This window comes from Cyprinodon tularosa, unplaced genomic scaffold, assembly GCF_016077235.1.
Source record: "Cyprinodon tularosa strain WSP-4 unplaced genomic scaffold, ASM1607723v1 ctg238, whole genome shotgun sequence".
NCBI classification, from domain to species: domain Eukaryota; kingdom Metazoa; phylum Chordata; class Actinopteri; order Cyprinodontiformes; family Cyprinodontidae; genus Cyprinodon; species Cyprinodon tularosa.
Window position 1 is genome coordinate 479,905 of NW_024038890.1, and position 22,883 is coordinate 502,787.

Sequence of the window (22,883 nt, forward strand, 5' to 3'; positions counted from 1 at the left end):
TAATATCAGCTCTGATAATGACAAACTAATTCTTTTATTTGAGTAGTGCTCGTCATGAGCAGACATCCTTAAACATGATAGCTCATCACATTCTGACAAAATAAAAAGTGCTTTTGTAAACTTAAAACTACTACCAGTAATTCAGAAAAAAATACATTTTTATACTTTGCTTATATGATCTTGAAAAGCCGGCAAACATTTGTTTTTCTCAAAATACTTGAAAATAAATCTGACCAGTACAGTAAATGGATCCAAAATGACAGATCTGCACAAAGAACCCAAAACACAACACAATCGGATCAAAAGTACAAGTTATCAGTCCGATACAAACGGAGAGAGGTTTACAAGAGACGGAAAAAAAAAAAAAAAAAAAAAAGGCTGTTTTAGTACTCGTCCAAATTATCCGTTTTGGGAATGGATAGGCCTCGATCCTTCAGGACCTGCATCTTCACTTTTTCTGTCTCCTGTTTGGCCTGCTGCTGCAGCCGCTGCTCCTCCAGGATCTCCTCAATGGAGACCTGCTGCAGGATGGTGTCACAGGGTTTGTCCACGTCCTGCAGGGAGACAAAGCCCCAGGTTTTAACTCTGCTTTATTTATTAAACAAGCGGCTTTGCAGAGTACCCGCTAAAAGTTATTTTCTTTAAAAAATTGCTCCCAACTGCTTGACATCTCAGATTTCATAAATGGGTGTTGCCAATAATCGACATCACCACCACTGATCCGTGTTTTTAATCAGTAATAAGGAGTGGTGCTAAACTGAAAATGGACTGAACGATCAGCCAAACTTAAAGGAATGATAACGTTTATACCACATTCATACCTTTGATCCTAGGCGTAAACAGCCAATACATTGAACTGGACCTGTAAAAACAGCCTCCACGTTTGCCAAAACCGCTTATTAGGATGTGTAAAAGTCATTAAAAATGGATGAATCTTATTAGAGCAGCATAAACCTAAAATAAAAGCTTAAACTTTTACTTATTAGCGCCCCCTGCTGGTTATACTGTGTAAAACTTCTTTAAGACATTAATTGAAGGAATCAGATACATTTTCATTATTCCTCTTTGCATATCTTTAAGTCAACAGACTTCAGGGTCCTCTTTCTTACTCTCTGCTCACCAACGCAGCATGATTTGCTTTTTTACGTTTTTTTTTATGGGTTGGTGACTGATTGGATGATTTTTGTATCTCCTGATTCATTGATGAGTTGTTTGCCCAGGTGTATTGGATCGTTCTCCTGTTCAGAGACTCGATGACAAAATTATATTGAGATCTGTTGTGAAATACAAGAATTTTACTTTTCGAATTTCATATATATATATATATATATATATATATATATATTTTTTTTTTTTTTTTTAGCAGCTTCTGGAAGAGAAGAAAGCCTACAAAAATGAACTGAATACCACTTATGGGCCTATTGCTTCCCTGGGTTGCTGCTTTGTATCCGTTGCTTAGAAATGCTCAGACCTTCCACAATGAGCACAAATGCACTACTCCCTGAACTAAAGGCAGCTCTTTTGTTTCCTGTCTTTTTCAACTGGATGAATTGATTAATCCAGACACATGTGGATTAATCAGTCCATCCATTAATTAAAGACAGGAAACAAAGAGCTGCCTCAAATTCAGGACATAGTGGAGTTGTGCATAGAGCCCATTGGGTTCTGGTTTTAACAGTTTCTCCTATGCATGCATATAACCCAACTGTTCTAACACTTTACTATTATAAAAAGAGGCCTAAATCCTTTCATGCCAGATCCAGTATTTATTTCATTTTAATAAATTTTGCTATTAGGAACCCATCTTTGGATATCATTTTTGTGGAGTAAACGGCTCTGGTACTCATAGGCAAATAATTTATCTATATTGTACAAACACAACATGTAAATTTTCGTTTTTGTAAAATAAATGATTAAAAGATGGCCCTCCAGTGGAATTCCCAGACAACCAGTTTTCCTGATCTACCATGAGCTTTTCTGATTTTGCATCTTCCTAATTTTTAGCCCAAAATAGTTTTTTTCTTATAGATATTTTCAGATCTATGAAGACAAACTAACATCTGTATCACTTAAAAAGCATGTTTTTTTTCCCTCTTTCCCACTTTGAATAACAAAATATATACGCCATTATATGTAATAATTGATTATTTTGACATTAAAGAAAAAGAGTGATCTTTGACACCTGATCAAAATAAAAAAAGCTAAGGGTAAAAAATAAATACTTTACTTACTCTTAAAGGAATTTTTCCCGAGTGAAAATTGTGATTATCTCAAAACAAACAAATGTTTCTCAGTCTAGGATGAAAGCCGCACTGAATCAATGTACTAAAACAGGTAACATATTCTACAATTTTAGAGTTTAGAGATCATATGACTGCAATAAAAATAGTAAATACAAATTGATTTTAAGGCTTTTTACATATCTTTACCAGGGCTGCTAAAATGCTAATCCTACAAACATAGACGGTCATAAAAAGCAGCCTGATGTCACTGTAATAGAACACGCTGTACTAATGCCAGCACAATTTTGGACTAATTACATGATGTATGTTTACAGAGAGACAGGAGTTTGACTCAATGACTCATCTCTGTGTGTTATCCATGGAGGTCGACTGTCTCTGCAGTGTGGGGTAACGCCTAAGCGTGCGGGTCAGCATACCAAAGATTAGAATTAATCTCAACCATTTGCTGTTTTTAAAAGTTTCCTCTTTTTTGCCGTTTTGTTTTTCCACTATGTTTTAAAGTAAGAAGGAATCGGTAACAGAATTATGATGAAACCATCAACACACCAAAAGTAAACCATGAATTTTACGTGGAAACATGTTGGAAAACAGGAAGCTATCTTTGGTTAAAAAAAAAATAAAAATAAAAAAAACGTATTGCATTATGCTTATTTATGCATATCGCAGTTTTTTTAAATATTATATACATTAAAAAATGAATGTATACGAAACTATAGCTGCAATTTTTCAACTAAATTATAACATGAAACGGTGTCAAACAGAATTTTATTTTTCTACAAAAAACCCCCCAAAAAGGCCGCTTTAAAGGTACACTATGCAACCGGTGTTGATTTTCCAGCGAGGCTCCCCCCAGAGGGCAAAAGTAAAAGTGCACTGTCGTAAATATGCACAGCTGTTCTCCTGGTTTCTCCGTCAAGCCAGGCGGGGTTGTTTTGAGCTTAGCAGACAGGCGAATGCAACGAATGACTGCACAAAGATTGCCACTGTGCTAGCAACGAGCATGCTTTTAACTGGGGCGTGTAGCAGTTATCGCCGTAAAGCCAGACCGACTCTCGCGAGACTTCTGAGCCTGTGGGTGCGGGTCGGTGCTCCTGCAATTGCAAGTGCAGTATTTCCCCCACAGATCACCAGGGCGGCCGAGAATACCTTTGTTCAACCTGAAATGACTCATTTAATCATCCAAAACGTTATGGAACACATTAATTAACTGGAAAATGTTGCATAGTGTGCCTTTAAGAGCTCCTGAAGAGAAGGAGAAAATACCCAGGATGTCACCCAACACCATTTTTTCCCCTTTTCCTTTTTCCTGAATTTGCAGGTCAATGTGTAAAAGTGTTGGTCCAACAAAACCGGTATTCATTGGGATGCTTTAGATTAAACCTTTTGAAACTCTTTTTATGATACTCTACACATAATGAACTATAAGAGAAATATCTTAAGTCGTATATCTGGAAAACTGAAATAAATAATATCAAAGCTTACCTGGTGGAGATATAAAAATAATTGAATTTAATCTGAAATACCTGCCTTAATTTAAAAAAAATATACATAAATGATCATGGTAAAACTTTAATTTTAAAGTTCACTGATGTGAAAATTATAATTTTGGCAACCAAAAAAAAAAAAAAGAAAAACACAAAAAGGTTTTTCAATTCCGTTTATAAATCTCCGTTTCCTCTTAAGACTATTTTAAGATTGAAATTATCATCAACTAATTTAGTAATCGATTAATCCTTAGATGGAGTATAGAGACTCTAAAACACGCCTTTAGCTTACAGAGCAACCCACTTAGAGCAGTAATTATAGCAAAAATTGTGGAAAAAAAAAACATTTAAACATTTTGCATTCGAGATTAAAAAAAAATTGTTTTCATCTGTCAATTACGGGCTGTAACTGACTATTCTGACGATTATTTTGCAAATCCATGAATCTGTCAATTATTTTTTTACAATTAATAATCGGACAGCAAAAGGTTCCTTTAAAAAAAACTTTTTGCAAAATTAAACCAAGTGAAAATGAAGCTTTTCCACATAGTGCATATTGACAGGCGAGAACAAAACATTTACACTTTTTTTTTTTTTTTTTTTTTACAATTTTGGTTTATTTACTGCTCTAAGTGAGCCGCTCTGTCAGCTAAAGGCACATTTTAGAGTCTGTATACTACATTTAATGATTAATCGATTACTAAATTAGTTGATTATTTTCAATAAACGATTAATAATGATCCGATCGTTTTAGCCCTGCTGTCAATATGCTCTATCCAGAACTCCTCAAGTGGAAAAGTTCTAGTTTAAGCTTGTTTAATTTTAAGGAACCTTTGGCTATCTGATTATTAATGGATTAACTGAATAGAAATTAAATAAACAGACAGATTAATTGATTTGCTAAATAACCATCAGGTGCAGAGGTGTCAAGTAATGAAATACAAATAGTTTGTTACTGTACTTAAGTACACTTTCTAGGTATTTATACTTTACTCCATTTCTTATTTTTCCTCCTATTTTTGACTTCTACTCATTACATTTTCACACAAGTATCTGTACTTTCTATTCCTTACATTTTTAAAACAAACGTTACTCGTTACTCTTGGCTTCGGTTTAAAGTTTATAAAAATGTATTTCACGTCATGTGCGCCACCCAATGCAGATCATTGGCGCCATTCACATCTAGTGAAAACTAGTGTATTTGGATGAGTCATATAACACAAACATTCATTGGTTAGCTAAAGGAAATCATTAGATGCAAGCAGGTGTTCTTCAAACGTGAATTGTCTATGCCAGGCATCCCCAAAGTCAGTCCTGGAGGGCCGCTGTCCTGCAGGTTTTAGAGGTTTCTCTGCTCTAGCACAGCTGATTCTGATGACTGCAGTTCAGCAAAAGCCTGTTAATCAACTATCAATGTAAATCAGCTGTGCTAAAGCAGGGAAACTTCTAAAACCTGCGGGACAGTGGCCCTCAAGGACCGACTTTTGGAAATGCCTGGTCTATGCCATGCTAAAATGTTGGATTCAGAAAAAGATGTTGAAATGTCTGAAAGGTCGGACACAGGCGAAAGCATCAGATCAGGAGATGGAGACCAATTAGACCTCCCTCATCCTTGGCCATATCTGAAAGAATATTTAAAAATAGTCGAAAGATTGAGCTTTCAATTCATATAGTGGCTTCTGTTTTTTACTTCTACTTAAGTAACTCAGGTTGCTCAGGTGCAACCAAAAACTTAAATAATTCAGTGTATTTTCTGATAGTCAAGAATATTAGCACTCTTACATTTATATTTTGAAATATGACCACTTAATTTTCATCAACTTAAATAAAAAAAGTGATTTGACTGACTGGGCTCCTTGTATTTAATGAAACACAGCAGTATTAGCCATGTAGAGGAGCTGCTGAACTCTTATTTCCCTCCTTTCAATATCAAACGCAGAGTGAGAATGTCATACTGACCATCTCTCCAAGCAGCACCACATTTTCTCCTCTCACGATGAAAATTCCTCTCGGGATGTCGCCAAACTTTTTCCCCACGTGGATTCGCTCCACCGTCTGGTGAAACACTAAATTGGCTGAGAAACGGAAACAGGATGCATGAAAGAAACAACTAAAACCATAAACTTCCTGTGAAAATCAAACTATTTTTAATAAATGGTTAATTTCATTGATTTTTAAGAGGCTGTACCAAACTGATCGATGCTTCTGAGGTAACCAATCAGAGTTCTGCCATCTCGGAGCAGCACCAGGTGCTTTTCTGCAAAGTAAAACCAGACATAAACACCATTAATTTAAATTATATATGTTTTAAATATGGGTATTTAAAGTCTCAGTAGAAAATAACTCTTCCAATGAATGTTTTGTGATCATGAAAGGGGAGCCGATGCTTCCAGCTTACTATCGATGTCGTCAATGAGGCTAGCGGTCCCTGGTACGTAGTTCATGTTGAGCTTCAGTTTGTTCACTTCCAGCACACTTATTTACTGTCAAGCCATTAATATTTGGAAATATAATGCTCTTAACATCAGTGCAGGAAGTGTCTCCTGCTGCTGCTTCTTGCTCGTGTCTAATGCTGGTTGACAAAGAGCTATTTGTTGCACTATACCGCCACCAAGTGGTGAGGAGTTTGTGTAGGACTTCTTCTTTTCTATTATGGCGGATCGCAAACAACCTTAAGGTGCATACCGCCACCTACTGTATGGGAGTGTAGCAACATAACTTTACATCAAGTTCTATTATTATTTTTTTATTCTATAGATAAATAAATAATGCTTTCCTTAATCTGTGAATATCCTTTATATTTCCTTCATTTCCCAATATTCCTTTAAGAATCCATTCTTGGCATGTCCTTCCAACCATTCTTCTCAATTTCTCGATTTTATGTTCATAAGTTTTACAGTTCATCAGTACATGTTCTACATTTTCTTTTTCTCCACATCCTTCACATTTATCATTATTTTTCCTCCCTATTAGATATAAATTGTCATTTAAATAGGTATGACCCACTCTTAATCTGATGATTATTACTTCTTCCCTTCTGTTTCTCTCATTAATGATTCTATTTAATATTGATTTTTGTGCCTTATACAATCCTCTTCCTTTCTTATCTTTGTTCCACCTCTTTTGCCATTTTTCCATTTCTTAACTCTTATTAGTGATTTTCCTTCCCCTTTCCTAAAAGGAATTGTAATTGCTATTGTTCCCTCTAAAGCCCTTTTTGCTAATACACTATATTGCCAAAAGTATTTGCTCACCTGCCTTGACTCACATATGAGCTTAAGTGACATCCCGTTCCTAATCCATAGGGTTCAATATGACGTCGGTCCACCCTTTGCAGCTAGAACAGCTTCAACTCTTCTGGGAAGGCTGTCCACAAGGTTTAGGAGTGTGTTTATGGGAATTTTTGACCATTCTTCCAGAAGCGCATTTGTGAGGTCGCACACTGATGTTGGACGAGAAGGCCTGGCTCTCAGTCTCCGCTCTAATTCATCCCAAAGGTGTTCTATCGGGTTGAGGTCAGGACTCTGTGCAGGCCAGTCAAGTTCATCCACACCAGACTCTGTCATCCATGTCTTTATGGACCTTGCTTTGTGCACTGGTGCACAGTCATGTTGGAAGAGGAAGGGGCCAGCTCCAAACTGTTCCCACAAAGTTGGGAGCATGGAATTGTCCAAAATGTCTTGGTATGCTGAAGCATTCAGAGTTCCTTTCACTGGAACTAAGGGGCCAAGCCCAGCTCCTGAAAAACAACCTCACACCATAATCCCCCCTCCACCAAACTTTACACTTGGCACAATGCAGTCAGACAAGTACCGTTCTCCTGGCAACCGCCAAACCCAGACCCGTCCATCAGATTGCCAGATGGAGAAGCGCGATTCGTCACTCCAGAGAACGCGTCTCCACTGCTCTAGAGTCCAGTGGCGGCGTGCTTTACACCACCGCATCCGACGCTTTGCATTGCACTTGGAGATGTATGGCTTGGATGCAGCTGCTCGACCATGGAAACCCATTCCATGAAGCTCTCTGCGCACTGTTCTTGAGCTAATCTGAAGGCCACATGAAGTTTGGAGGTCTGTAGTGATTGACTCTGCAGAAAGTTGGCGACCTCTTCGCACTATGCGCGTCAGCATCCGCTGACCCCGCTCCGTCAGTTTACGTGGCCTACCTCTTCGTGGCTGAGTTGCTGTCGTTCCCAAACACTTCCATTTTCTTATAATACAGCTGACAGTTGACTGTGGAATATTTAGGAGCGAGGAAATTTCACGACTGGATTTGTTGCACAGGTGGCATCCTATCACAGTTCCACGCTGGAATTCACTGAGCTCCTGAGAGCGACCCATTCTTTCACAAATGTTTGTAAAAACAGTCTGCATGCCTAGGTGCTTGAATTTATACACCTGTGGCCATGGAAGTGATTGGAACACCTGATTCCAATAATTTGGATGGGTGAGCAAATACTTTTGGCAATATAGTGTATATCTGCTTTTTCATTTCCTTTTACACCTTCATGTTCTGGAACCCAACATAACCAAATATCAACGCCACCCCTATATAATTAAATAGGCTGTGCTGGATTTCTAATACTAAATCTTTTCTATAATTTCCTTCTACCTGAATACTTTCGAAAACTGTTGGGAATCAGTACAGACCACTACCCTGTCTGGTCTAACCTCCTCTACCCATTCTAAGCTTATTATAATTGCTACCATTTCTGCTGGTTTGTGTTTGATATGAGTCACCAACCTTTTTAAGTCATAGGGGAGGGCTCCTTCATGGGTACTTTTTTTTATTGGAATATTTTGTTAACAAACAAATATACAGATCTTACTGACAAATGTAAGCCTTTTTGTAAGCCGTGTTCCACTTTTATAAGCTTAGTGAATCACTATGTTGTACTGACTGAGTACAAGGCATTTGCTATTACAGTTACATAACCATCAAATCAGGTTGGCTAGGTAGGGTTTTGGTGTAAAAACGTTGTCATGTCAGAGGAAGTTATAATGACATGCTGCGATGACCCCTGAATATGGGAGCAAATGAAAGGACACAAACAAAACTACTGGAAGGGATACAGATGAACATCAACTCAGCCATAATATGGCAAGTCTAATAAAATCCTAGAGTGGGTTCAGTAGGGGCTGAGCCCATAGTGCTCAAAGTCAATAGCTACTACAAATCTGTAAACTTTATGTGCACTCCATGTTAGCTCAAGCATAGTGCATAGAGTGCAATGACAAGTGCAAACAACCCAACCACTGCACACAAGGGCATTTGAGACATTTTATCTGGAATGGGGAATCCTATATCTGCTTCTAGCTATTCAAAGAAAGAGATCATGGTTGACAACTGTAAAAAAAAAAAAAAAAAAAAGAAGAAAAAAAAACATTAAAAAAAGCACTTATCTGAATGTTTTGTTTTATGGGAGCAACTATGTCAGGGGACTGTTTTTTTCAGAACTTAAGCTCTAGTTCTAGTTTTATATAGCTAAAAAAAGAAATGTTCAGTGCTTCATTATACAAACAGATTTCCGGCAGTTTTATCCCTCCAATATCCAACTTTAGTAACTGTAGGCTCCTAGAATTTCTAAAAATAGAATGGGAGGCAGATCCTTTAGTTATAAGGCTCCTCTCCTGAGGAACTAACTACCAGTTTTAGTCCTTGAGGCACACACCCTTTCTACTTTTATGGGTAGGCTTAAAACTTTCCTTTCTGGTAAAGCGTATAGTTAGAGGGACTCAGGTTATCCTGAGCTACCTCTATAGTTATGCTGCTATAGGCTTAGATTAAGGGACCCCTATTTCATTATTCTGCTTCATTCTATATCTATTCCCCACTCTGCAGAATCTGTTAGTTTAATCTCTAACGTTCTGCTCTCTCTGCTTTTTCTCAAAGTAGCTTTGTCTTGTCTGTTCCTGTTTGGCTGTGACTCCATCCTGGAGAGAAATACCAGAAATATGTGGAACTGCCATCAACACCTTTGTTTACAGATGTTTGAGATCGGCCTGTTTTTCCAGTGTAATCCTGTTTCTCTGACTGTGACTGGCTGGATGTGCTCTCTTCATCCTCTGACGTGGTAGTTGGCTCAGAGCTTGTCTGTCTGGCTTTAAAGTCAGCATTTTGAGAAAAAAAGTCAGAATTCTGAGATTAAAGTCAACATTCTGAGATTAAAGTCAGAATTATGAGAAAAAGGTCAAAATTCTAAGTTTAAAGTCACTTTAAACTTAGAATTCTGACTTTTTTGACATATTATACTGAACTAAATGTTAAAAATCAGTTAACCTTTTTTTATTTTTCAGTGTCCCTAATCCTTCTCCGTACAGAGCCGATCACGTTGTCAAAAAGATATATATCTTATTTTTGATCGCAAAAAAAAACTAAACAAAAAAACATACATGAACAATATAGAACATTAATAATTACAAATTATACTGTCAAAACGATATTTACTATGCCATAAGAATGAGACTTAGTGAGACATCTTGACATTTTGTTATCTTTTCTTTAAAGAGACAGTGCAGCATTTCCCTTAGCTCCGCCTGGATATAACTGCTTCCTGGCGTCAGTCTCCTGACCCATACTTCTGATAAGAAACCACTCCGGTAATGCCGGGGGATTAAACAAGTATCGGTGAACAAGTTTAAGGTTTTTCTCTTTATAATGACAGATGACGGGACGGCTGCCGGGAAACACGCGTAGCTAATTCCTCCCCATCAAATGCAGTCAAATCTGAAACCTGACTGGCCCGCGACTTCTAACTCGGGAAATAACCAAGGAAACTTGAACACCGCCATGGTGAGTGAATGAAAAAGGTTAGAATAACCAGACCTGCTATTGAAAATGTAATGCACCGTTTTATTTATCAAGAAAATATGTGGTAAAACAGTGTATAAATCATACCGTAGTGGCTTACGTAGAAAGCCGTTAGCTACAAGGCTAACACAGCTAGCTTGCATTATGTAATAGTTACAACTAGCCTGTCTGTTAAGCTGTTATTGTTCCTGCTATTTTTATTTATCATATTCAGCGTGCGTATAGTGGAAAATGGCATCTGGCAGGAAGCAAGTAAACTGATAAAGTTAGCGTAGTCTAGTATAAATGTAGCTGCATCGTAAAAAGGGTTTAGGAAGCGCAATAATTGATTAACTGCGATTAGATGTTGTTTGTTTAAGAGGGCACTCTGATTATAACAACCAAGGCTGTTAAACTTGAAAAGAATTTCCTTTTGTTTGTTTTTATTGTCTTTACAGGATGCTTCCCAGTATCCAGGTTACCCTTCACATTACTGGTATCCACAGTCTCAGTCCATTGGCCACTATACAAACGCATATGGCTCTGGGTCAGATGTTCAGCCACAGTACAATCCACAGGTAAGTCTCACTATGCAGCATAACCTGTTCCTCTAGTCCAGACCAGTTGATATTTACTTTGCTTTAGACTTTCTGGTATTCTTTTTCTTTTGTCCAACTTTATCCCACGTTAACATCTCTCTAGCAGTGCATTTGTACAGATGAATAGTTAAACCCCTTTGCTTTGGTCCAAGGTGATGCCTGGAGGATATCCTAATGGTCATGGAGTCTACAGTGCTGGACAAAACCAATATCCAGCAGGGGGTTTCCATCCATCCAACCCGTTCTACTGTGCTGACCCTCCAAGGAGCTCCTACCCAAACCAAGGCTGTCCGGCTGATCAGAGTGCTGCGCCTCCTGGGCAACCACACACTCAGCATCATCATCATTATTCTGGTCCACAATGTCAAGGGGTATAATGCAATTTTGAATGAAATGCATAACTTGACTCAGATCTGCTTGGTTTTATTATTCTGTAAAGGGCAACAACCAAAACAGTGACAGTATTTCTCCTAAATTTGTAACAGATTTGTGAGGAAAGTAATTAAAAACTAAGAGTTAAAAATAAGAGGTGTATGATCTTAACTGCAGTTGAGCTTTTTAACAGCTTGAGGAGTCCGCCATGTTGCAGGTGGTCTTTATAACTGAGGTCTAGTCTGTCATCTCGCTCCCTACAGCAGCTTTGTTGAATGGTTTAAGGATGCTAGTAGGAAGTGAGGCTTGTTTTGACTCTTCCTTCAATTTTTAGATGTGCCTTTGGTTCAACACACCTGAATCAAGTTATTAGTTGATTGAGAGGACTTGTGAGGAACTGACTGCATACTGAGTAGGTAACTCAGCCATTTGCTTCAGGTGTGTTTGATAAAGAAAGGATGTAAAACCTTCAGGATACCAGCCCTCAGGAACTGGAATTGCCCACCCCGGTCTATTTAATACTGATGTGTTCATCCAAACAACTCTGAAATGATAGTTAAAAACAATATTGTATCGTCTGTTTTCTCAGGGTCCTGGATACCCATCTGGACCCTACCCACACTACAGTGAAGGTGGACATGCGGTGCCTCCCAATCCTCCATATCCTACCGGGCAGCCTATTCATCATCCCAGCCCTCAGGGCGATGCCTGGGGGCACACGGCTCCATACGCTCCCTCTCAGCAGCAGTGGCACCAAGGGCAGCCGCCCTCACAAAACCACTATGTCCGCCCTGCACACCCTCCAGCGTGGCCAGGAACAGGAACCGGTGCTCCACCTCCTTATCAGCCGAAGGTCTGGATATGTGAAGTTGACTTTCAGAAGTGCATGCAATGCCTGCATAATTATTTACTCTTTTTGACATTACATCCACAAATATTGGTGTTTTTTATTGGGATTTTATAGGGTAACGTGCTAAGAGATGCTGCTGCATAGAAAGTGTTGTTTTTAAATTATTTTTATACATACAAATCTGAAAATGGTGTTCATAATTTCTATTCGGATACCACTTCTCCAATATCCCTTCATAAAGTCCAGTGCAGCTGAGTTTCTTAAGTCCTCTTAGGTTTGTTAGAGATTAGAATTGAACCGATAGCATGATGAAGACTAAAGGCTGACTTATACTTCAAAACTAGGTGTCGCGGTGAACGCAGAGATGTCCCCGCACCCTCCGCAGACACTCTGCTGCACCTCTCCCAAATTGTAGGTGACTGCAGACAGAAGGACTCTGATTGGTGATTTTTCCCCTTTTGCATTGTGGCGTGGAATAAACATATCGCAGACTACACTTCAATATTCAGCAGGGCAGTCATGCGAGACAACCAGTAGTTCATCTTCCAGACACTGAGCTACAGTTAAGCGGTTTGGATTGGTACAAACCTCAGACCCAAATTCAGCTGGAAATCTTTTACAAGATTTGAAAACTGTTTTTCATAATTTACCTCCATTCAATTGAACTCAGCTTTCAATTTTACAGATATTTCACAAATTTTAGTCCCTAGATATGCAGAGCTGGTAGAATCATTCACTAGTAGAAGTTTCTACAAACATTTGACTCACATGGGCCTAATATGGATCAGACTTTTCAGGATTCTATTTGCCAAAAAAACGAATCTGTGCAATTTGATGTTATCGGATAAAATCCCAACAGAATGCAATAAAGTTTGCTTTTGTTATATAAGAAAAGGTGAATTCTTATGAAATACGTTATTCTTTTGTTTAATTTTGCATTAAAGGCACAAGTCAAATGTAAAAATGATTATTTTTTCTTTTTTTAGGAGCAACTGCACCAGCGAAACCCTCAGGTGGAACCTAAACCCAGGCCAGCACCCTCTCCAAATCCCCCCAACGGAAAACCTGCTGAAATAAGTTCTCCTCCCCAGATTTACAGCAAAGCCGGGCGAAGTGATCCCAATCCTTCTCAAACTGATCCCCAACCAGCGGCTGCTCAGGCTGCACCTCAGCCTCTGAGCGGCAACCCCGGGCTAGCTAAGGTCCAGCAGGTCATGGCCAGGGTTCAGCTGCTTCAGGAAGACGTGGATGAGTTTGTTGGGAGAAAAACAGACAAGAGTTACCGGTATCTGGAGGAACTGCTGACCAAAGAGCTGCTGGAGCTGGACTCTGTGGAGACTCAGGGACAGGACAGTGTTCGACAGGCCCGCAAAGAGGCGGTGCAGAGAATTCAGGCCATTCTGGACCGGCTGGAGAAGAAGGCCTTCTAAAGTGGACTTTGTCTGCCTGTTGATCACTTATTCTTGTTTTTCTTCACTTAGATCTTCCATGGAAAAATTGAGGGTTCAGTCTCCTTCTGCAGAGATGTAACAATGTTTCCTTACAAAATGTCATAATTTAGAGAAAATGACATAGACCCCAAGTAAAGATGCAATTTTGATCTAAATATTAAACCTCCTTTGAGGAGTGGTTTTGCCTACAGCATAAAACTTGTCCATCATAAGTGACTTTCAGCCTCTGTGAGTGACTGAGCTCGCTACGCGTCCCGATACTCTGGCTCAACACATCTTTACGTCACGCCCTCACCAACATGGCGTCCTGCTACACAGCAGCTGTTAATGTTTATTAAGTCATTACACATTTAGAACATTGTCTGGATTTGTGGTCCGATATCATTGGATCATTCTTGGAGCAAAACACACCCTTTCTCAGCTGATAATCAGAACATCTGCATGGTCATACTGTTGTCCCCTCCTGTGGCGCCGTCTCTGCAGCAGTTGTTGCAGTGGTTCTTTTAATCTCTCAGCCTTGCATGCACTGTAGTGTCAGATAAGCAGTCTCAGCCTATCACTCAGCCCATACTGTAGCAGATTATTGAAAACCCCCTAAAGATCGCTGTCCTCATTACTTTTGCCGTGGCAGTGGAGTCGTACAATTAAGACCTACATGTGAATTCTATGTATTTCATTCTAGAAGCTAAGGATAATAATTACTTTTAAAAGTAGATTTTTTTCATACTCTCTTTTAAAGTAAAAATATGAAGCTTTAAATATTTCAATCAAGGTTTATCCTTAAAGGCAGTGTTGAGTACACCAGTATGCACAAAGGTTAAGTTGGTTTATTTGTCTAGAGCAGTGATTCCCAACCGGGGGAACTCGTACCCCTAGTGGTCCGTAAGTGCATTGCAAGGGGTACATGAAAATGTTTAATTTCTTAGGTAGTAGAATAAAATGGATCTGTGATCTATCTTGGTTTGTGAGGACTCAGTTGGACAATTACACAAGTTTTTCTCACGCATCAAAACCAAGCAGAAGAACAGATTGGATGTAGAGAACAGCCTGGTATCAGCGGTTTTTCATCAAAGCAGCTCAGGTGTCTTGCTGAAAACAAAAAATTAATTGGGTCTGTCTGACTATAATTTTTGTTCCAAATTCATCAAATTTAAATCTGACTATAACAGAGTTACTCAGAAGAGCTCCAGTTTTATAAATACAGATTTATAATATGTTTTTATTTTGTATTTATTTCGATTCCTTACTAACTTCAAGGCAACATATTTTTTATTGTATTTTATTTTTTTGAGATTGAAAGGTTAAAATGCCAAAGAATTAAATGCTCAAAAGATAAAAATTTTTTATTTTATTATCCGTTATTGTATGTTCCACTTTTGGACAATCATCAGGAACTCATAGTGAGACAAAATGCCTAAAGGGGAACATTAGTCAAAAAAAAGGTTGGGAACCACTGGTCTACGGCACAAATTCTTGTTTAAGCTGTGTATGTGCATCGCTTTTCCCTTTTTTTTTTCTTCTTTTTTTTTGTTTATTCCCCTGTTTAAAACAGTCATGCTGATTTTTTTATTTTTATTTTTTTCAAAAAGAAAAAAGTGCCATATTTGTTATGGTGATTTTTTTTTATACATATATATGATCAGAAAGAAAAATATTAAAAACAAACAAAAGGTTTGCATGGAAAACAACTTTTTTTTTGCATTATTTTCGTTGATATATATTGTTTCCAACACAAGATGCAAGATGGAAATCTTTGTCTGGAGACTATTATTAGTCAGCAAAAAAATTTCCTTTTTTATAGTTTCCTTATTAAGTCACTCTTTAAAACTCTAAACTACATTGATGTATTTTCTTGGAAAAGCAGCTATTCTGTGGCATACAAAACTGAATTGTCCTTTCTTCCATCCAATGGAAACTTGCCCTGGGGCCACACTCTTCCAGCCAGTGTTCGCATCTTTAAATAGGCTGCTATTTTAATTTAAAAGCATAACTCAAACCCCTGAAGGCTTGAGGCATGCAGCCTAGATTCAGCGTAAGGGTCAAATGTCCTTACAACACGGAGATCCGGTGTTTCTGTGAGTAAATCAGAGGCTTGAGACTAAAATCCCCGGTGTTGTTCAGTGTGTTGTGTTCGTCAGAGTGGCTGCAGAGGATTCCACCGAGTCTTAAAGCTGTTTAAAAAAAACAAAACAGCAATATCTACTTCTCATTTTATTTTAGTGGATCAACTTTTCCTCATTTGAAATTTAGCTGAGTTGTGAGAGGAAGCAGCAATGTCATACAAATCCAAGCTTCCAGCTTCCTGGAATGATGAGCGACCGTGTCGGAAAGTGGAGATTGATCTTAGTTCACCTGGTTTGGCGGTGTTCGAGCTGGAGAGACTCCTGTTTACAGGCAAAGCCATCATCAGCCATGCAGATGAGGTTTGGCCGAGGCTTTACATTGGCGATCAGTAAGAATTTCATCTTTTCCTCCAGTTTTTTTTCCTTTTTAACTGCACAAGCATCTTTTATTTTTTTTAACTACTTTGAAATATGTATAAAGTTGTGTGTGAAACCGAAATGGATCGTAAATTAGTTTTAAAAAGGAAATGAGTAACATAATCCTTGTCAAGCCATGAAAGCATACTCTAGTCTTGGTTGGTTTCCCTTTAGCATACTTCACATGGTCTACATATCAGACAGTCACTTTCAAAGTATTTGCAAGCTTAATTTATCGGGCTTATAAAAAAATAAATGGTTAGCCAAAGGTTTTCACATCCAGGTGCCTTTAAAAGATAATACAGCTAAAAAGAAATAATAGAAAGAGAAACTCATCTAGCTTTTATATTGGAGTGAAAGTTAAATGAATGGAAAACAAACTTGTTTTAAACAATGATGCAACTAAAAAAACTTTGTTAAAATTAGTCTTCTTGCCTCTACATAAAATTTAGTTCAGTTTTACTTTCTATCTGCTGAAGATTTTTTGAATTTTAGAACTTAGCTTGGTATACAGCAAACATTAAAAGTTGTTACTGGAGGGGACATGATGCTTATTCTAAATACTGGTTGGTAATGTGTGTTACTGCACCCTGAAGGCGCCTTTGGTTATTCCCAGTTCTCTTTGCCTCTTTCAGTAACACTCTAAGGCTGTGTTCGATTTCAGCAGCTGCGTCCTGCAAGGACCTGTTCTACTTGTACTGGGTCCTTTTAGGGGCGAGAAAGTAAGGAGGACGAAAGAGTTTCGCTTTGGATTCATACAGGTCCAGCCTTCTCCGGCGTCCAATGCCCCTCACTCAGCGTACACTGTGTTGCCTAGCAACAGTGACAGTCGACACATAAAGCAGGAAAAGAATGGATGCCAAACTTCTCACTGTTGTTCTGTGTCTTAATAACATTTTCAGCAGCAGTACCGTCATCACAAATATCAGATTTATAGTCCCCACGCTGCAGACATAGCGATCTGAGCTTAAATATCAGTCAAACCAATTTGCACAGGGAAACATAAAACCTTACAATAAATCAAACATTACCCACCAAATATGTGACTCACCATTTAAAACTGTTATTTCCATTCATTTCAGACAATTCACATACTTGTATTATATAAAACTGAGCTTACTATATTTACCACCGTTTGGCGCCATTTCCCTTTTACCTCTGAAAACGGAGCAGCCAGCTTGCTTGGACTCGCAATGAATCATGGGATACCCAAGGCTACGTAGGACACACCATACCTGTCCTTCCAAACAGGCGAAAAGAAGGGTGTATTAGTTGGCATAAAGAGGAGTCTTCTAATCCAAACAGGTCACGGCACCCCGCTATGAACTAATTGGCTAACGAATCTGACCTTTGCAGGACGCAGCTGCTGAATTAGAACTCAGTATAAATAACACTTTTTCTTACAGGGCTTAAACATTTTTTAATTGAGCTTATTAGAGAGAAATGCAGAATTTTTTACATCAAAATAATGGAGATAAGCCCTGAAAATCAGGTTCTTTAGGTTCTTACTGTGTCACACCAAGTTGCTGCCTTTCTGATAGGCTGTGTCATTATTTTAACACCCCTTATTATTCTAAATTTGATATTAGAAAAATATTAACTATGAGGCCCTCAGAGCATGTTTTTGCCATTTGTGCAGGAAAATTCCTCCCAGATTAGGCAGACAGCCTTTTACCACAATACTTCTTATTTAGTCTTCCACTGGATGTCAGAGTTCATAAAGATAGCCTAGGAGCATGGAAAGATACATAAGATGAAGGCCGTAGCTTGACCGATGGGCTGTTACAGCTTATTTCCCTTTATGACATCATAAGAGGAGATAAGCCCAAATTTTGAGCACACTCATCAGGTAAGAGATGGAGATAGGTAATAATAGAGGAACTCTCTACCACCCCAACTTCGAAATACGGACTCAATTCTCCATTTTAAAATGCAACTCAAAACCCATCTGTTCAAGATTGCTTATTCTCTTTAAAAAATATCAATTTTACTGTCACAGCCTCTGTATTTTTTTAAATGTCTTTATAATTGTTATTTTTATTTTTTCTGACACTTTTTACGTTTTTGTACGGTGACCTTGAGTGTCCAGAAAGGCGCCTTTTTAAATAAAATGTATTATTACTATTATTAAAATTTTTTTTTTTTTCATTTGGGAACCTCATACACGGGCTTCAGGACACGAAAGTTACGAAAGCTTTATAATGGGAATTTTGCATAATATGGGACGTTTAATGTCCAATCCAAATGTTATACTGCTTGCATTACAGGCCTATGTCCACTTTAAGAGCGGCCTTTTTCTTGATGTAGACATATCTACAGTGCTAGCTAAAAGAATTAGCACCCCTGCAATTCTGTCAGATGCTCAGTTTCTTCCAGAAAATGATTGCAATTGCAAATGCTTTGTTATTAATCTATTCATTTATTTTGCTTACAATAAAAAAGACAAAAGAGAATTTAATTTATCAATTATTTCCCTCAAAACTCAAACAGAATAACTAAACAACTGCTTCTGGTACACATCAATGTGTTTCTTACAATGCTCTTGTTTGAATTGTAGACCATTCTTCTTTCGCAAACTGCTCCAGATCCCTGAGATCTTCTCGCAGGTGTTGTATGGGATTCAGGGCTGGACTCACTGCTGTACACTTTAGAAGTCTCCAGTGCTTACTCTCAAATCACTTTTTTGTGCTATCTGAAGTGTTTTGGGTCAATGTCCTGCTGGAAAAACCAGCACCTCTGAGGCAGACCCAGCGTTTTCACACTGGGCCCTACAATGCGCTGCAAAATTAGTTATTCAGACGTCAAAATGCCACGCACACTGTCAAGCAGTCCAGTGCCAGTGGCAGAAAAGCAACCCGAAAACATCAGGGAACCTCTACCATGTTTTACTGTAGGAGCGGTGTTCCTTTCTTTTAAGGCCTTGGGTTTTTTTCTCCTGTTAACTCTATGTTGATGTTTTTTTCCCGAAAAGCTCTACTTTTATCTCATCTAACCAGAGAACATTGGTAAATTTTTGGCAAACTCCATCTTGTCTTTTATGTCTGGGTTAGAAGTGGGGTCCTCCTGGATATCCTACCATAGAGTCCCTATTCATTCAGACGCCAACTGATAATTTACACAGGAAAAAAATCCAAATACAGTCAAGCCATTTTCACCTTACATTAAAATAAGAAAAAATAATTTCATTGTATTATTTCAAATGGATATTATCTAAATATCTTATTTTAAGAGTGAAAATACTCATTCCATTTGCCAATGGAATGAAATAATTTACATTTAAAATAAGAAAAGAACAACTGCAGCCTCATATTTCAAATGCAATATCTAAATATTTTACTTTAAGGGCAAAAATGACAGATCAACTCATTTACCTACTCAAATTAAGGGTAAATACACTTATTTTAAGAATTCTTTTCTTATTTCTAGATTTTTTTTTTTTTTCTTCAGTTCACTGTTGTAGCCTCGGACTGCAGGATAGCATGAACTTGTTTGGATGTAAGTCGAGTTTTATCCACCATCCGCACAATTTTTTTCTGAAATTTCTCATTTTTTTCACTTCTGTCCACATCTAGGGAGGTTTGCCATGGACGTTGAGGTCTTGGCCATTAGATTGCCAATGCTTCCTCACAATTTTGTTTCTCAAGTCCTCGGACAGTTCTTTGGTCTTCTTTCTTTTCTCCATGCTCAGTGTGCTTCACATAAAGACACGGGACTGAGGTTTAGTCCACTTGATTACATTTTGACTGCAAGCGTGATTTAGTTATTGCCACCACCTGTAATGTGCCACATGTAAGTAAAAGGGGCTGTTAATTACACAAATTAGAGAAGCATCACAGGATTTTTCAAAGGCTGCCAATACTGTTGTCTGCCCCCTTTTGTCGTGTTGAGTGTGCAATTATATGCAATTTGGCTTTTTGCCAATTTGTATTTGGGATTTTTTTGTGCAAAATAAATGGTCATATTAATACCAATGTATTAGTAACTGCAAACATTTTCTGGCAGAAATTGAGTATTCTTTGACAGAATTGCAGGGGTGCCAATACTTTTGGCCAGCACTGTATGTACGCTTTTCATTCTTATTATCCTAACCTTGTGACTTTACAGTGATGATGGTAACTTTTATCCTGACAAAAGAGATCTGCTTCAAATAACATGGAACCTGGAAAAAAAGTAAACATTAGAATTTAGGAAAAACTAGAATTGATGGAGCAGCATGCATTTCTATAATATTTAACAAAATAGGTACTAAAGAGTTTAACAAGCCTTTCTGTGAATGATAAAGGTTTCACAAATAAAAAAAGGAAAAATTATTTATTCTAGAATTCATTTAGCAATGCAATTCAACTTTTATTGTTTTTATTTTATTGTATTTATAATATTAACATTTGCCCATATATACATAAATATTTTTTGTCTGCCTGATAAGTTATTAAATGTTGTTAGTCACGCCACTCAGTACATAAATACTTTAGAATAAAATGTTTAAAATAAGAATTTCAGGTTCATAATATTGAATTATCATCTCTATCAAATTAAGGGAAAATATATTCATTCTAAGAATTTTTTATATGTATTTTTAAAAGAGTTTTGGCAGTGCTGAAACTTTGCCTCCAATTTTTCTGTGTTTTTAAGATTGAGTGCAGAAAACCAGGCAGATCTATCGAAACATCGCTTCACTCATGTCCTGAATGCAGCTCACAGTAAAAGGAGAGGGCAGCCAGGCATATATGAGGGACTAAAGATCAACTACATGGGCATAGAAGCACATGACTCCTGCAACTATGACATGAGCACCAACTTTCAGGCTGCTGCAGACTTTATCCACAGAGGACTAAATGCAGGAGGTTAGAGAAAATAGATTAACTTGGACACATTTACACTCTGTTTAAGAAGAATATATTTAAATCTCATGTTTCTCTCTGATTTTCAGGCAAAGTTCTGGTACACTGCCATGTTGGTGTCAGTCGCTCTGCCACTCTGGTGCTGGCTTACCTCATGCTGAAGCAGAAGCTGACTCTAGTGGAGGCTATTTGTGCTGTGAAGGACAATCGGGGTGTGATCCCGAATCGAGGTTTCCTCCGACAGCTCATCCAACTGGACAAGCAGCTCTTTGGCAAACATCATTAAACCATAAGGAACCAAGCTTTCATTTAAGCGCCATCGTCTCAGATCTGTTCACTTCTACTAGTCTGGACTAAATATTTGCAGAGAAGAGATAGCAGAAACATAATGATTAAAATGAGCATTTTAGATAGATTTAAAAAAAAAAATTTTTAGTACAGGCATCGAAAACAGTTTCAAATCCCAAAATGAAAGCAAAGTAATTAGTAACAATCCTCTTCTTTGACATAAAGACATGCAGATGGCCTGTTTGTGAACCTTGGTGTTGATCCAGTCTATGAATAATCTTCTGGGTAAAGAAGACATTATTTCCTTTATGCCATTATCCTAATTTCAATATAGTATACAATTTCCTGCAGTTCAAGAAACACACATTTTAACTATTTATTAAACCCTGGAATAATCGGACAATCTGAGGTAAATCAAAGACTTACACAGGTAATATTGAAACAAATCACAATGCACAAAAATGTAATTCTAAGTAGGTAATTTTTTCTTAAAATAAGTGATTTTTTTCTTTAATTGATGACGTAAGTGAGACACTTTGCCAATGAAACAAGGTATTTACATTTAAAATGAGAAAAACTGTAGTCTCTTATTTCAAGTGCATAATATCTAATTATCTTATTTTAAGGGTAAAAAGGCTGATTCCATTGAAGGGGTAAATACACTTATTTTAAGATATTTTGACTCATTATCAGAACGTTTTTACAATTCACCTATCGTCTGTCCAAAAGTCTCAGATTCTGACCAAATAAAATCGAATTTTCTGCTAGAAAACCCCGACAAAGGTTTTCCAGAAAGGTAACCTTTTGTCCATACTAGATTTTAATGTCCGCCACAAAATAATGATGTATACTACAGCTTTGAGACACTTTTTATGGCTTGTTTCTTAATTTGGACCTAAGTATGACCATCTGCCCCAGAAATACGTCTTTTAAACTGTACTCCAGAGAGGGTATTTTTGTTTAATTATGAAGGGATCTAAATGGAGAACATGGTGGTCATGCCGAGAGACATGACCAAATAGCACCAAGCAAGTATTAACTTAATTTTTACATTTGGTGCTGTTTTACTCAGTTAAGTTTCTATATTTGTTACCCATTTGATCTTGAAATTCCAGTCCGCTTTATTTGCTTTAAATTTCTGTATGTGTTGGAGGGAAAGTCCATTTTACCAGGTAGGATTACTTCTCTGCCTGGCAACTCTTTGTTCTGAAAAGCAAAGAGTGGAGCCATGTCAATGAGCCGGATGAAAAGAGTCTTGTGAATTTTGGATGACATTTTTTTAAATAAATTTCCTTCATTCTCTGAGGTGAAGAACAGGACTCTTCATAAAAGACCATCAGACAACAGGAAGGTCTATACTTTGCAAGTTAGTGAATTGAGATTAGATCATTATAGCAAATATAACCTTTTTTATTATTCAAGTTACTCTCTTTATAGCAAATTCCATAAAGTTTCATGACATTTAATTTAGGAAGTATTAAACCTT

The 22,883-nt window shown here is 37.7% G+C and overlaps 3 protein-coding genes across 3 annotated transcripts; 2 read left to right on the top strand and 1 right to left on the bottom strand.

Moving 5' to 3' along the window:
* On the bottom strand, positions 1-6,315 carry lsm1 (LSM1, U6 small nuclear RNA associated). Its single transcript, XM_038287240.1, has 4 exons — positions 6,126-6,315; positions 5,916-5,984; positions 5,687-5,802; positions 1-554 (listed from the first exon to the last, which is right to left on the bottom strand). Exons 1-4 carry the CDS (start codon positions 6,169-6,171, stop codon positions 384-386), a joined length of 402 nt encoding a protein of 133 aa, XP_038143168.1. The 5' UTR covers positions 6,172-6,315; the 3' UTR covers positions 1-383.
* A 3,937-nt stretch (positions 6,316-10,252) lies between these two features.
* bag4 (BCL2 associated athanogene 4) lies at positions 10,253-14,743 on the top strand. Its single transcript, XM_038287296.1, has 5 exons — positions 10,253-10,519; positions 10,975-11,094; positions 11,268-11,486; positions 12,077-12,340; positions 13,324-14,743. The coding sequence occupies exons 1-5, from the start codon at positions 10,442-10,444 to the stop codon at positions 13,765-13,767; spliced, it is 1,125 nt and encodes a 374-aa protein (XP_038143224.1). The 5' UTR covers positions 10,253-10,441; the 3' UTR covers positions 13,768-14,743.
* Positions 14,744-15,692: 949 nt separating this feature from the next.
* LOC119784938 (dual specificity protein phosphatase 26-like) lies at positions 15,693-21,422 on the top strand. The gene is made up of 3 exons (XM_038287246.1): positions 15,693-16,240; positions 20,901-21,112; positions 21,199-21,422. Exons 1-3 carry the CDS (start codon positions 16,062-16,064, stop codon positions 21,393-21,395), a joined length of 588 nt encoding a protein of 195 aa, XP_038143174.1. The 5' UTR covers positions 15,693-16,061; the 3' UTR covers positions 21,396-21,422.
* The last annotated feature ends 1,461 nt before the right edge of the window (positions 21,423-22,883 follow it).

Coding starts and splice junctions, on each gene's coding strand:
- lsm1 (XM_038287240.1), bottom strand. CDS start 6,171: ATGAACTACGTACCAGGGACCGCTAGCCTCATTGACGACATCGATA. Junction 5,985..6,125: donor CCTCATTGACGACATCGATA/GTAAGCTGGAAG, acceptor TTTACTTTGCAG/AAAAGCACCTGGTGCTGCTC. Junction 555..5,686: donor TGGTGCTGCTTGGAGAGATG/GTCAGTATGACA, acceptor GTCTCCCTGCAG/GACGTGGACAAACCCTGTGA.
- bag4 (XM_038287296.1), top strand. CDS start 10,442: ATGCAGTCAAATCTGAAACCTGACTGGCCCGCGACTTCTAACTCGGGA. Junction 11,487..12,076: donor CTGGTCCACAATGTCAAGGG/GTATAATGCAAT, acceptor CTGTTTTCTCAG/GGTCCTGGATACCCATCTGG. Junction 12,341..13,323: donor CACCTCCTTATCAGCCGAAG/GTCTGGATATGT, acceptor TTCTTTTTTTAG/GAGCAACTGCACCAGCGAAA.
- LOC119784938 (XM_038287246.1), top strand. CDS start 16,062: ATGTCATACAAATCCAAGCTTCCAGCTTCCTGGAATGATGAGCGACCG. Junction 16,241..20,900: donor AGGCTTTACATTGGCGATCA/GTAAGAATTTCA, acceptor TGTGTTTTTAAG/ATTGAGTGCAGAAAACCAGG. Junction 21,113..21,198: donor CAGAGGACTAAATGCAGGAG/GTTAGAGAAAAT, acceptor TCTGATTTTCAG/GCAAAGTTCTGGTACACTGC.